Source organism: Aulonocara stuartgranti (genome assembly GCF_965226115.1).
Source record: "Aulonocara stuartgranti genome assembly, chromosome: 5".
Classification (NCBI taxonomy): domain Eukaryota; kingdom Metazoa; phylum Chordata; class Actinopteri; order Cichliformes; family Cichlidae; genus Aulonocara; species Aulonocara stuartgranti.
The window spans coordinates 13,485,650-13,499,661 of record NC_138943.1 but is presented as its reverse complement, the minus strand read 5'-3'; the positions used below and the strand labels follow the sequence as shown (position 1 = coordinate 13,499,661).

Here is a 14,012-nt window from a genome sequence, read left to right as displayed (position 1 = left end):
ACTCATTTTTTGGGGTTGGACACCCACACCCCAGGTCGCCCCTTTAGCCTGTAAGCAAATTTGAAAATTTTAGAGCGAATGCCTGTGGTTTAGCTGTGCTCGGGGCAATGAGCTGCGTCGGGACGTGGATTGCTTTAACTATGAGGCTTGAATTTATCGTTCATTTATTTTTTTAACTGGTCATTCCTGCCAACCTGTTAGGAAAGATTATCACAGTATTTATGCCATACAACTAAAAATTTATTTAAACCTCATTTAGGTCACAAGCAATTTATCTGCTAAGACCCTAGAAATATGGACCGGAGTTATACCACAGACAATGGTAGGAGGACAGTTTTATCTTCATTTGGGAATTTTTTAGCAACCCTATGAAAAATCCTCAGGACTGTAATATACACACACAAGTGAAGAATTTTTTAATTATCTGCTGCTCTACTCAAACATGGTAATACAGTAGGCTATCAGTTGGCCAGAGTGAAAAATGTACTTGTCAAATAAGGCAAAAAGGACTTGTTGCTTTTACTGTATATCAATCAATCGCGCTTGTGTGTGGTAACCCTCCTGACTCTGAATGAGCCAAGAATAACCCTAAAGGTTTGTTTCAGTTTAGTGAAAGATCACAGCATGGATTAAACTAAGAACTTTGTTATGGTTAGAACCTGCTTTGTCATAGCTGCAATATTAAACACAGATAAGGTTATGAAAAAGGCTTAATATCAATTTAAAACAGGCAACGAACAAGCCATCGGGTGTTTCAGCCAAATGTTTTCTTGACCCGACCTTTCAACCCAATATAAAAAGTCCCCCCTCCAGAGAGATGCATCACCTTACAACCATACGAGGAGAAAGAATTCAGAGTCGGCATGTTTTTCCTTTTTGTTTTTTTAATCGTCACTTGGCAGTTTCAACATTAATCCACTTACAAGCAGGTAAAGCCTGCATTGAGGCTTTAACCGTTGAGGGGAAAAGACGGGCACTTCACCTTCACCGTGATCCATTTACACCCAGCATTGCAAGAACCTAACTGGCCATAGTGCGTAACGAAAAGAGTTGAGAAGGTGGGGCACTGCAAACACTTTGGCCCTTCGAGTTGAATTACATTAATTACATCAAAAGGAAGAAAATGAGGCATCAAAAGGACTCCTAAATCAGGCAAAAACGTTACGTGCTTTGGTGGTACTTTGATTACTTTGGCTGCGGCTTGCCTCTTGACTTCAGTGATTAGTCTGGATGAGTGGTTATCGCTTCAGGACCGATCCCAGTTTTGTTAAGACAGCTTGAGTGCAGTTTTCAATTAAGTGCTAACACATGTCATTATTAGTGTGAACACACTGGAATTAGGCCAAACATTTGCCTGGCTTAAGATGCGGGAGAAAAACCTGTCCCATCATGTTCCACCTTGAGCCGCTATGAGACAGAGAGAAGAGTTTAGATAGAAAAGCATGAGGATTTGTTTTATTCCATAAACAGAGAGGGAATGACAACCAGCAAGAGAAATTCTCTTTAACAGCAGTAGCACTTGATGGCGTTTCGGAAGAGTATGGGCGAGAAAGAGGAGAGATAGCCGAAGAGTTTGGCGTGTGTTGGTGTGTCAGAGCAGAATAAGACGAGATTAAAAAAAAAAAAAAAAAGCTTCCACAGCTTCATCTATTTATTCTTTTAAAAAAAACTAACCATTTAAAGCTACTGATGGAAGCTTTGGTGGTAGAATGGCATCCACCTAAAGTCTAGCTTCAACCAGAGGCGAGTCGTTCAACGCTCGCTAGTTAGCAGAAGCTACCGTTAAGGGTACCGTTTTCAAACGTCAGCATCACCAAATGGATTGCCAGATGCAACTTGTGAATTAATGTCTTTAGCATTTCATTTACAGGCTGAGGGGAAGAAAAATGTCTCTGTATCCCTGAATCACTGAGCTATTGTCCAGCCTAAAACCAAACACAGCACCCAGAGTGCAACATGGTTCAAGTGCTCCCACCCACCAAACACCAACACCATTCTGGCCACACCTCTTCCTCTTTCTTCTGTTCTTCCCCAGACTTGCAGGGGAGCTTAATAACGATAGTGGTCCGGTTTGAAGGGCCCCTCGGTGGGCAGGCCCAGGTACTTGGCCTGCTTTTCTGTCAGCTTGGTAAGCTTCACTCCCAGTTTATCCAGGTGGGCAGCTGCCACCTCCTCATCCAGCTACAGGCACACAAATAAAGAATAAATGAGCAAAAACATGTTAAATAAAGATTCCAGTTATTTTTCTTTTTTGCCTATTCAGTTTTGGGGGTTTTTGCATTTATCCTTCATGCTTTAATGTCTGCCTGAAAATATTAACAAGCAGAAACTTAGAATTTCAGAAGAGATAATTTTCTTGCAGTGGTTATTTAGTCCCAGAGGTAATTTTTGATCACATCTTAAGATATAATAAATTACTGAATAAAGGTATATAAAATTGCTCTTCACTCAAAAAAATAAATAAATAAAAATAAATTCTGTTTGAAAATCAATGTCTTTACACATCTAAAGAAATTTGACTTAAGAAAAAAAAAAAAAGAAGATTCTAGTTTAAGTAAATATCTGACATTTCCTATTCATGTCCAACAAAGTACAAACCAGATACAATGCAAGTGCTGCATAAGCTTAAGCAGTATTATCACAGTGTATGTTCTGACCTTCTTAGGCAGGAAGTAGACTCCCAGAGGGTACTTCGCAGTGTTTGTCCACAACTCAATCTGAGCCAGCACCTACAGTAGAGAACTTGGATTTAATAAAGACTACAAAACAATTATAATGTTATCACTTTGTTTCAAAGACTTTGTTTCAAAGTTCCAAATGTTAATAGAATTCTAGTGTTACAGATGAAAGTTTACAGCATACATAATAATTTTTTTCTGTAGCATCGCTGACTCAGCCTTAGTACCTGATTGGTGAAGGAGTTGCTCATGACAAATGATGGGTGTCCCATGGCACAGCCCAGGTTAACCAGCCTGCCCTCTGCCAGGACAATGACGTGACGACCGTTCTTCAAACGATAGCGATCAACCTGAGGAGTCGGAGGAGAATCAGCAGCTGTGCAGGGACAGTTTAGACATAGCAGGAGACATCTGCTCATCCTTTGTGTTGTGTAACCTCTCCCTGTCCTCGCTTAGGCTTTACCTGAATATTTAGCCAGCTCCTACAACTACACATGTATCAGGGTGATTAAAAAAATGACAGCTGCAGTACATCTTATGTTAAGCTGTTGGTGGGAATAACTCTGAGTCCCCAATGTGTTTTAGAGTCTCAGTGTAAACCACCACCAGTTTCTTTCTGCCACCTTATGACACAGCTGCAACACCAACAGTTGGACTGTAACGCCTCAAGGGGCAGTAAAAAAAAACAAAAAAAACCTAACTCATATTGGGTTTTGTTTGTTTGTTTGTTTGTGTGCTTGTTTTCCATGTGGAGAACTATTTTGGCCACCCCCCTCATGACTAACACACAAAGCAACAGAATACAGAACACTTCAACATTCACCAACATCCTATTAACAGTAATGCCATCTTAATATACATTTTAGTATATACTCTATAACCAAAAACACAGAATTCTCTAGAATCTTTAAGTAGCTGTCATTGTTCTTACCTGAGGCTTGACATTGATCTTCTCAGCAGCATTTTTGTTGAGCCAGCTGACATCAATCTCACAGTCAAAGTGTCCAATATTACAAACAATGGAGTCGTCTTTCATTTGCTCAAAGTGGCTGAAGGTAAACACATTGACTTATAAGCCACTTTTTAAATGTGTAAGAAAACTCAAAAACAATTAAACTGTTTGAAAGACACGAGAGTTGGTCAAACATACTGTCCCATGATTATGTCTTCACAGCCAGTGGTGGTGACAAAGATGTTTCCTTCCTTACAGGCCTCATCCATGGTTGTAACCTCATAACCTGCAAGACAGAGGAGAAAAGCACCGTTTCAATTACAGAAACCTGTTTATTTTAAAGGAAACATATATAATATGCAAGTTTCCCAACAGCTTAAAAATGATTGCTCCCATTATTTAAGTACTGCACAGTTTTGTCATCCTCATCTACCTTCCATAGCAGCCTGAAGGGCATTGATGGGGTCAATCTCAGTGACGATGACACGAGCGCCGAATCCTCGCAGAGCCTGGACACAGCCTTTACCCACATCACCGTAACCTGCCACCACTGCAACTTTACCAGCAATCATCACATCTGTGGCTCGCTTGATACCATCGATCAGACTCTCCCTGCAGCCGTACAGGTTGTCGAACTTACTCTGTAGGTGGGAAACAATGTTATTACATGGAATAAAGAGGCTGTTCCAGACTGAAATGAGGCAGAAGAATACAAGCTGACAGGCTGGTGTTATTAACTGAAAATCTAGTTCAAACTCATTCAATTAGCCATATCATTACTGTATACAAAGTAATTCACCTCATAAACAGATAATATTTTACAACTACTCCATTATCTTCAAATCTATAGGATGGAGAAAAATAGATCACCAGATAAATATTCACAAGGTCACACATTTTACAGACCAATTCAATCAAGCATATTTATAAACTACTTAACATATTTATATTTGCATGAATGAATAAGTCCACTAGGAGGGATGTTTATATTTTTATACATGATAGGCTGGAGATTAAAAAGCTCAGGATTGCTCACCTTGGTGACAGAGTCATTGACGTTGATGGCAGGGATCTTCAGTTCGCTCTTTTTCAACATCTTGTACAGGTTGTGGACACCTGTAGTGGTCTCCTCCGACACGCCACGGATATCTAGAAATACAAAATTGCTTAAAAACCTGGAACTTTATATAAACTTTGACCGTGACGAATAAATCATGACCACAACTGGTCATGCACTAGACTTATTATAGATGTTTTCAAGCCACAAAAGAACAGTAACAAATAATGTACATAATAACTAACCTCTAAGTGGTTTGGTGTACCCTGTACATAGTTTACAGATTTTTTTGAGAATTTTGGCCATAACCATAAGCAACTGCTGGCTATCACTGAGAAATTAAGGACACTGCATGGTTATACAAAAACAATACAATCAGTCAGAAGGGATTCACACTTTGAAAGAACATTAGGTTCATTAACCTAATGCCGTTTTAAAACAAGACCTGAAACTAGTGAAAGATACCATAAACTCATCTTGAAAGGTCATATATCAAGTGACCAGTAGTCTTTTTTGCATCTTCAAATCCCACCAGCAGGAATGAAAGACATATTTTCCTTTATGTTTTACCATAGAAGTGCAGGATTTTTTTACTGTGGTGAAAAATGAACACACAATGAAGAAAAATGTTCACAAACAACAAATAGAACATTATTGGGACTTTGAGGGTAAAAGTACCTCTCTCAGTTCTTTAGTTGTAAAGCCACTATTATTCTGTATATACATGACAGCTGGATTTTAACAGGATGTTTGGTCATGCAGTACACCTTTATGTGAAACTGTCGGTGGGAATAACTCTGAGTTCCAATGTGTTTTAGAGTCTCAGTGTAAACTACCACCAGTCTCTCTCTGCCACCTTATGACACAGCTGCAACACTAACAGTTGGGCTGCAACGCCTCAAGGGGCAGTAAAACTACGTGCATTAAAGTGCAAAAAGAGCTTGAGCCCCCCCCCTTCCCGTTTTAGCATTTTCCCACTACACTTAAGATAATGGATCATTGACTGGAAACAAGTCTTGCACAATACCAAGAGCAAAACTATTGTTATACCACGAGCAAACAAGTCCAAGGGAGTTCTACATGAAGAACTTAAGAGCTTGGAAAACTTGCATGAAAAATAAAAATGCTTAAAAAAACCAAAAAAAAAAACCCATTAGTGTTCATATTATTAAAATAATGTGTCACAGCTGCTGTATGCAGTGGCCAAAAGCTCAAAGAAAGATTGATTCATGCAAGATTTCTTAAGAATAATAATAGCAGCTTCATTTTACACCGTGAGTGTAGGTGCATAAAACCAACCTGCCAGCAATTTAGGGTACTTTGTGTGGACCAGGTTGGTGAGGTCTCCTCCATCATCCAGGATCATGTTGAGGGGCTGACCATCTTTGAAGTACAGGGTCTGTTCAATGCACCACACATACTCCTCATCTGTCTCACCCTTCCAGGCATATACTACAGATGGACAGAGATATATTTAGTAACGTGCTTTATTTCTAAAATTCAGGTGGGTATATTAAAAAGTCCTGGCAGTTTTGTCATGTATTTAAAACAACACATGGTGCTTTGGAAAGCTCTTAAGAGCATGTACTTCCTCCTAACTGTCACTTCCAAGATTTAAAAAAATCTAAGATTTAAGAATGCTTGCAGAAAATGAGTCAGTTCTGAGACTAATTATCCAATTCATTTTTCAACTTGTCAGTGTGTGTTACCTGGAATGCCAGCCTTGGCGATGGCAGCAGCAGCGTGATCCTGAGTAGAGAAAATGTTACAGCTCGACCACTGAACCTGAGGAGGAAGAATCTGGGTCAGTTTAGGCACAAACAAATGAAGCTACAATCACACACACTAAACAGGAAATCACCACAATCTATGAAATAAATATTTACATGAACCCAGGTAACCTAGCTGTTGATGAACCTCTGTGCTAATTGATTTTATAAACAACGTGTAAAGTGACATGTTAATAAATAACAGCTTGCTGGCTTTGAGTGCATTTAACTGGTTTTCTGGCAGGATTCTTACTTGGACAGAAATGTGTAGATAACGGAAACCAAAGTCCAATTAAAGCAAGCTACAGCACACTGTGTACTCAACTGTCGGTGGGAATAACCCTGAGTCCCCAATGTGTTTTAGAGTCTCAGTGTAAACTACCACCAGTCTCTCTCTGCCACCTTATGACACAGCTGCAACACTAACAGTTGGGCTGCAACGCCTCAAGGGGCAGTAAATCAGTCACAATGACATGCAATGATGCCTGGTGAGAAAATCATTCAGCACATCTAGATAAACTTTAGCAGCATTCGTTGATTTTTAACTTGAGATTTTCCAATCATCACATTCACCCTTTCATAATGTAACATTACATAATAAATCAGGGTAGGTTTTTTGTGCACACAAAACATGATTTTTCCTGAAGTCAAGTTGTTAGAAATAAACCTTAAGGCTATTACCTTATGAACAAATGTCACTCAATGCTGCCATCTACAGTTCAATACCCTTACTAACAGTTTTAAATATGCAAAGTTGACTGTAAGTCAAGTCACCACCAATGCAGACAGAGTAAAACCAATTCAGGGAAGAAGAAAAAAAAAGGGGGGGGAGGGGAGATTGTTATTTGTTCTCTGCTAGGTCTCAGGGTGCAGGTTCTTGCAGGACAAGACCAGTTGTGGTCAGAGAGATAAAACTAACATGATAACAAGATACCACGGCCTTGAGGCACACAGAGGGGGAGAAAAGCCAGACTCCAGATGGGTTGTACCAATAAATGAATCAATTAATGTGTCCTCTACTGTAGTTGTCTGGAGGGTCTGCACAGTCTTATCGAAAAACAACATAAAGGATTTTGACAGATCTATATGCATCAACTTTAAAGGGACCTACAGTTTGTTCTCAAAAAGACATTACTATGTCTAAATGCAGAAAGTAAGAGGGCATATGTGCCCTCGCACAATGTAGGCGAAGTTACTGGAAGCTCTCTTGATAAATAAATACTAAAAGGCAGCTTTTAAATGTCACCTCAGCTCCGAGGGCAGTGAGGGTCTCGATGAGAACAGCAGTCTGCAGGGTCATGTGGAGGCAGCCGGCGATACGGGCTCCCTTTAGAGGTTTGGACTGACCGTACATCTCCCTCATCTTCATGAGGCCAGGCATCTCGTTCTCTGCCATGTCGATGGCCTTACGTCCCCATTCAGCCAGGCTGATGTCAGCTAGAAAAGAGACCGCAGGTTGTCAAAAGGAGTACAAAGATAAAACTGATTAATGCAATAAGCTTGTTCTCTGGTCTGGCATTCTCAGGTGGATGTTTTTTTGTCAGGTAAAGCCTCATATATGCATCAGACTTGGTCTGTTTATTCAAGTCCAAAAGTTTAAAACTTGAGTGTTTTTCTTTAAGCAAAATGCCTGTTAACATAAATAAATAAAAAATAAAAGACACTCATAACATTCATACATTATTTGTCTGGAGTGTTCCATTTTTCAAAAAGAACTAGTTGGGGGGGGGGTAAATGCCTAAAACCACATCATCAGGATGTGGTTTTGCAAATCAGCAACTCTGTTATGTTTTAAACTGCAGTTTTACAAGTCTCAAAAAGGCAAATCTAATAGTTTTAATTGTACTGTCCAAAATACTAGCAAAATTGTGTGCAAGTTTAACACCCTGTGCATACCCAGTTTTGTCTGCACAGATTTCTTATATAAAATTGTATAATCTTCTTTTCTAATAATCTTGTTGTAGGTGGAGAATTCACATGACCACAGCTGTGACATAGCAGATTTGCACTTTTGACAGTTTGTCTCTACACTCCCTTCTTTCATTTTCATAACAGCTGCTGTTGCACAAGTTGGCCACACTGAGGAAATAAAATCATGTCATGAACAGCATGCAATAGGGAAGTGTGATTATCCTTTTCAAATTGGAATGAGCCAAGTAAGCCAGATCTTTACAGAGAGCACGTAAATCTACAAAAAGTCTGTTTGTTCTTAATCCTGTTTCTTTGTTAGCACTTCAGCCTCTTGTTGCTTTGTATGAAGTGCACTTTCAGAACAACCATGTGCCTATATTAATATCAAACCATTCCTACAAAGAGTAGAATGTGTCATGTCATGTACATTACATGTAAAATAAATATGATTTCTGACAACTCAATGCATAAATATTAGGATTCAACAATGAGGTTATTCAAAAGTGGAGCACTTCTTACACAGAATCTGATACATGTCTTTGCCACAGACAACAGTAAATTAAATCTTTGGCTTTTGGAGGTTTTTTTTTATTATTATTTGTTGCTTTTACCATTAAGAAAGCAACTAAATTTTTAAGTGTGTAAAATGTGTGAGGGACAACAACAATGATGGCCAAGTGGCATTAAAATTAAGTTCACTGATTTGTTTTCCCTACAATTCCATCTGCATATTTGAAACCTACCACTAGTTAAGACCTTATTGATACACCTAATTTTTCTTGCTTTTAGTTTTAGACTTAAATACACAGCAAAAATTCCAGATCTATAAATACATTTTCTGACCACTGTCATAATAATTTAATAACATAAGGCAGCACTACCAGCCTTGCTCTCAGAAACATGCTGCTTTGGCTTGTTACTGTAATCATAGCTGCCGACCCACTACAATAGCCTTCTGGTTAGGGCTGTGCAATAAATCACATTTTAACTTCAAATATAAACAATACATTAATTTTGAATACTACAACACAAAAACTAGTTTTGCAACAATTCGTTGTTTCAACTATGAATACACCTTTTTACTTGACAATGGCTTCCCCATAAAGGTCATGAATCTATTTTTTTCTGTTTAATTATAATTAGTAGTTCAAGGAAATAACTTAAAACGTGCATTTCTTCTTTCATACGTTTATTAAACTTACCATTCCTCCAAACTTAATGTATGTTTGTAAAAGAATTGTTATTTATATATAATTACTGACCACAATGACTGTGGTTATGATTTTTTTTTGTAATCAAGCAGCACTTGGGAAGGCAGTGTACAATACAAAAGACAGTACTGATTAAATGCTTGTAGTTAACTACTGATTAACCATTTGTAATTGTACTTGTAGTAAATGAGTGTTATTGCATATATTATTATATCACAAATTAACAGATTCGGCTATTGTGTTAAAACTCTTGACCCTTGGATTGCATGCGGACTTCGTCTCATGCCTATCAATTAGCGGGACATTGCCTAACAGCTTCTGTTTCTAGTCAGCTGCAGAATATCATCCACGACAGGTGTGGTTCACATTTGGTGCATTTCAATAGACCAATTGTCCATTTTCATGGCAGACATAGAAGCACAGTTCAAATTTATTAACAGCTCATTTATAGCAAATTGTGACTGAGAACCACGTCTAATTCGGGAACAAAACTATCAAAACAAACAAACAAACAAAAAACCTGTATTCCAATAGAGAGGCCTGACATCAATATTAGGCAAACACCACGTGTAGTGCTTCCGTTACTAGTTTGCAAGTCGCATTCAGTGCAGCATTGTCTATGCCTGTTCTTGTCACTCACGCAGAAACTGGCGGTGAAGCGCAAGTCATCACGGGAGGTGCAGTTTACAAACACAGCTTGAGCCAAGGGTTCTTAGCGACTACGGTTCCACTGATAGACTACAACTCCCAGAGGCTTTGGGTGAGCTTTCTGTTCACGGAGCAGCCCATGCCCGATGCAAGTATGGCTGTTACATGTCGATTCATTCTCAGAAATGAATCAAAGTATGCTTTATTCACATACCGGGAAAAGGAAATCTAAAAGTTTACTGCTAAAATGACTAAGAAACACCAACAAATTAACTGGACAGCTTGCTAAACTGCGGTAATAACATAACACGTTTCACCACATGCTAGCAAGTTAGCAGTAATAGAGTCCAGAAAGCCCTGCAAAGTCTGGGATAAGTAAAAAAAAATAGTCTAAGGCATATAAAACATTTATTTCGGTATACGGTTGGCTTCTATACTAAATTAAACGCCTATGGGAACCGTTACCCAACCTGCAAACTTAACGCATTACTAGCTAACTAACCGCGAACGTGCTTAGCTTAACTTGATATACAAGTACGGCAGAAAAAATAAACATTGACACTGACCAACTTTGTAGGGGACTTTCTCAGACATGGTTGTTTTGTGGTGTTACGTTCCGGTAAGGTTGAGAGAAGCGGCAGCCTGGCCGACGGACAGAGGCAGAGAGGGAGGGACGAAAACATGACGGCTCGGTTTTTATCGTCGAAGCTTCATCCAGGCGAGTTCACTCGACAGGGCGACTACAACGCGCTTCTCTTTTGAACTCCGATTGGTTGCAGCAGCTCCCGCCCCACGCGTAAACGACTTGATTGGGTAACGGGTGATGTGGGACGTCGAGTCAATTGTGAAATGAGGTCTTGAGGCGAGAAGTTTGAGTGTGTAAGCAAGTTCAGGCTGGAATCTGTCGGTGGTTTCCTGGTTTCTAGATAAGTGACAGTGTAAACTACTTTATTCGTGTAATGCAGACTGCGAAAGTTGAATAACATTTTGCACACAGGCAGATGCTTCACGGTTATTCCTACACATACTGCGGTGTTCTTCCTATATAACACCTTCAATAGGGTCGTCTTGTAAGTTTTTCCTTTGTTAATAAATATGTTTTTTTTTTTAATTATATAATTTTTGTATTGGGTCAATTTAAGGCTGCATTAACAGCTGAACTCAGTCTCCAAGAACTATGAATTTATGCTTAAATGGGAAAACAAAGTTGTAGGTTTTTTGGAGGCAAACATATACTATATCGTGGAAGGCCACATAAAATCACAGAGCAGGAAGCTGAGGCGCATAGTGCGCAGAGGTCACCAGCTATCTGCAAACTTAATCCCTACAGTCCTCCAAACTTCTTGTGGCCTTCAAATTGAAGAACAGTGCATGGAGAGCTTTGTGGAATGGGTCTCTATGAGTGAGTGGCTGCATCCAAGCCTTACATCACCAAGCACAATGCAAACCATTGGGTGCAGTGGTATAGAGCATGCCACCACTAAGACGTGTTCTCTGTAGTGACAAATCATGCTTCTCTGTTCAGAAATCCAATGGATGAGTCTGGGTTTGGTGGTTGCCAGGAGAACTTGTCTGCTTTGTGCCAAGTCTAAAATTTGGTGGAGGGGGGATTATGATGTGTGGTTGTTTTTCAGGAGTTGGTCTCTGCCTCTTAGGTGCAGTGAAAGGAACTCATAATGCTTCAGCATCCAAAGACATTTTCATGCTCCCAACTTTGTGGAAACATGTTGAAACAAGAAGGGGTCATCCCTGTTTCAACATGACTGCACACCAATGCATAAAGCAAGGTCCATAAAGACATAAAGAGCAACTTTGGTGTGGAAGAATTTGACTGGCCTTCACAGACTCCTGACCTGATAAAACCACCTTTGGAATGAATTAGAGCTGTGAACCACACCTTCTGATCCATCTAAATTCACAAATGCACTTTTGTAAGAATGGTCAAAAATCCCTGAAAATACACCCCTAAACCCTGTGGAAAGACTTTCCAGAAGAGTTGAAAGTCTTATGGGTGCAAAGAGTGAGGCGACATTGTATTAAACCGTATGGGTTAAGAATGGGATGTCAATCAAGTTCGTACGAGTGTTAAGGCAGGTAAGTGAATACTTTTGGCAGTGTAGTGTATTTATCCCACAGGTTTTTCAACTTTTTGGTTTATTCACACAATATTTTATAATATTTAATAATTTTAATTAATATTAAAAAATGTAATATGGTTAGGTAAAAGATGTGTTTTTTAAATGTTTTACTAATGAGATCAAGTGGTCAGTAGGATCATATGTATGCTTTGGTTCCTAAACTTTGACTAGCTTTCAAATCCACCATAGTCCTGACATCTTTGTTGACATTTAAACCCTGCATGCTATGAAAATGTGTGAGATGTTTCCTTTATTCAGTTAATTACACTTTAATTTGAAAATATGTTACTTTCATTGTATCTTGTTGTTCAGGTCTATCTTTTTTTTTAAAAACAATATTTTTATTAATTTTAATTTTCACAAACAACCCTTAATTAAATAATATAATATGGTGTACAGTTCACAGCAATAAAAACAAAACAAAAACAAGCAAACTGAACACAGAACACCAGTTCAGATCCATACTAACAATACCTGGGGTCCCAGTAATAATATACAGCATGAGAACTCAAGAAAAACCTTGTAGTTAGACATCAGGACCCACATAGTTCAAGTACGGTTCTCACACCATAAAGAATTGGTCTGTTTTTGAGTGTAATATACATGTAAGATGACAATCTGTCAGGTCAGTGGAGCCACCCAGTGTATTACAGCCTGTAGACTGGATTACCCATAAAGCAAGTTCATACAACCACTCCCAGACAAAACCAGGAGTCAAAAGTGTTTAACCACTTCAATTGCCAAATGCTGCGTGTCAGAGAAAACGGAAACTGCCCGTTAAAAGTAGGGACAATAGGCTTTCAGACAGTGTCATCAAGTAGGTACTGATAGTCATGCACTTGGTTATTAAGAGGAAAAAGGCCATAGCTGTTCAATCACAGATTGTGCATGGTTCACTAGAGGATATTTGCACAACCAGAGCTGGAGAAGCAGTAATGGAGGACAAACAACTGAGCCATCTTTGTATTGTGAGGAAAACAAATTCCAATAGTGCAGATTAGACCTGATTAAGCAGCTTTTTGCTTATGCGTGCAGAGAATTTGACTGCAGTTTAAAGGTATGTTAGGTCTAGAGTGTGCTGGATTCATACTATACAATATTTGTTTATGATAAGATTTGTCAGTTTAATGTTGTGAGAGCCATACATTTTTGTTCTGACTTGGCAGTGACGTGACAGTATGCACTGGTCACTAAGCAAGGACCTAAACACCTTCTGTAGCTGATACTATAGTTTTGTTTTGTTTTGTTCTGGTAACATTTAGTGCATGTCTACAGTCCTGTATAATTTGTTCATGTCATGATATAGGATGTCTGGGATCTCTTGGTATTTGCCTAATGTATAAAACCTTCTTTAAAGAACTATTTAGGTGAATAATTTTCTTCTGTTTTGCACTTTCTTCCTGTGATACATCCAGATATTATGGATGATTCATTTTGCATTTTGAGACCTGTATAGTAGACGCAGACTTGTATAATATAAGATGACTAGATAACTGGCATATAGAAATACCACTTGATTTCATTAGCTTGTGACTAGATGAGTGGCTTAAAAGCTCAAAGTGTCACGATCTGAGGAGGCAGACCGTGCGGTGGTGTGTGTGGTGGACCCAGGTGCGAACATACGAGAGTAGACTGGAGTAAACTTAAC

General features: G+C 39.0%; 1 protein-coding gene across 1 annotated transcript; it reads right to left on the bottom strand.

Moving 5' to 3' along the window:
- Nucleotides 1-864: 864 nt before the first annotated feature.
- Nucleotides 865-10,951, bottom strand: ahcy (adenosylhomocysteinase). Its single transcript, XM_082533409.1, has 11 exons — nt 10,793-10,951; nt 7,703-7,893; nt 6,397-6,472; nt 5,987-6,139; nt 4,667-4,779; nt 4,064-4,271; nt 3,829-3,916; nt 3,610-3,727; nt 2,906-3,028; nt 2,658-2,729; nt 865-2,181 (listed from the first exon to the last, which is right to left on the bottom strand). The coding sequence occupies exons 1-11, from the start codon at nt 10,818-10,820 to the stop codon at nt 2,050-2,052; spliced, it is 1,302 nt and encodes a 433-aa protein (XP_082389535.1). The 5' UTR covers nt 10,821-10,951; the 3' UTR covers nt 865-2,049.
- Between the last annotated feature and the right edge of the window lie 3,061 nt (nt 10,952-14,012).

Bases quoted from the DNA above. Each gene is read 5' to 3' on its own strand.
- ahcy (XM_082533409.1), bottom strand. From the start codon at position 10,820: ATGTCTGAGAAAGTCCCCTACAAAGTTG. The intron at 4,780-5,986 runs GTTGGTTTTATG...TTGTATTTCTAG, and splicing joins GTACCCTAAATTGCTGGCAG to ATATCCGTGGCGTGTCGGAG. The intron at 3,029-3,609 runs GTAAGAACAATG...CCGACTCCTCAG, and splicing joins AGATCAATGTCAAGCCTCAG to GTTGATCGCTATCGTTTGAA.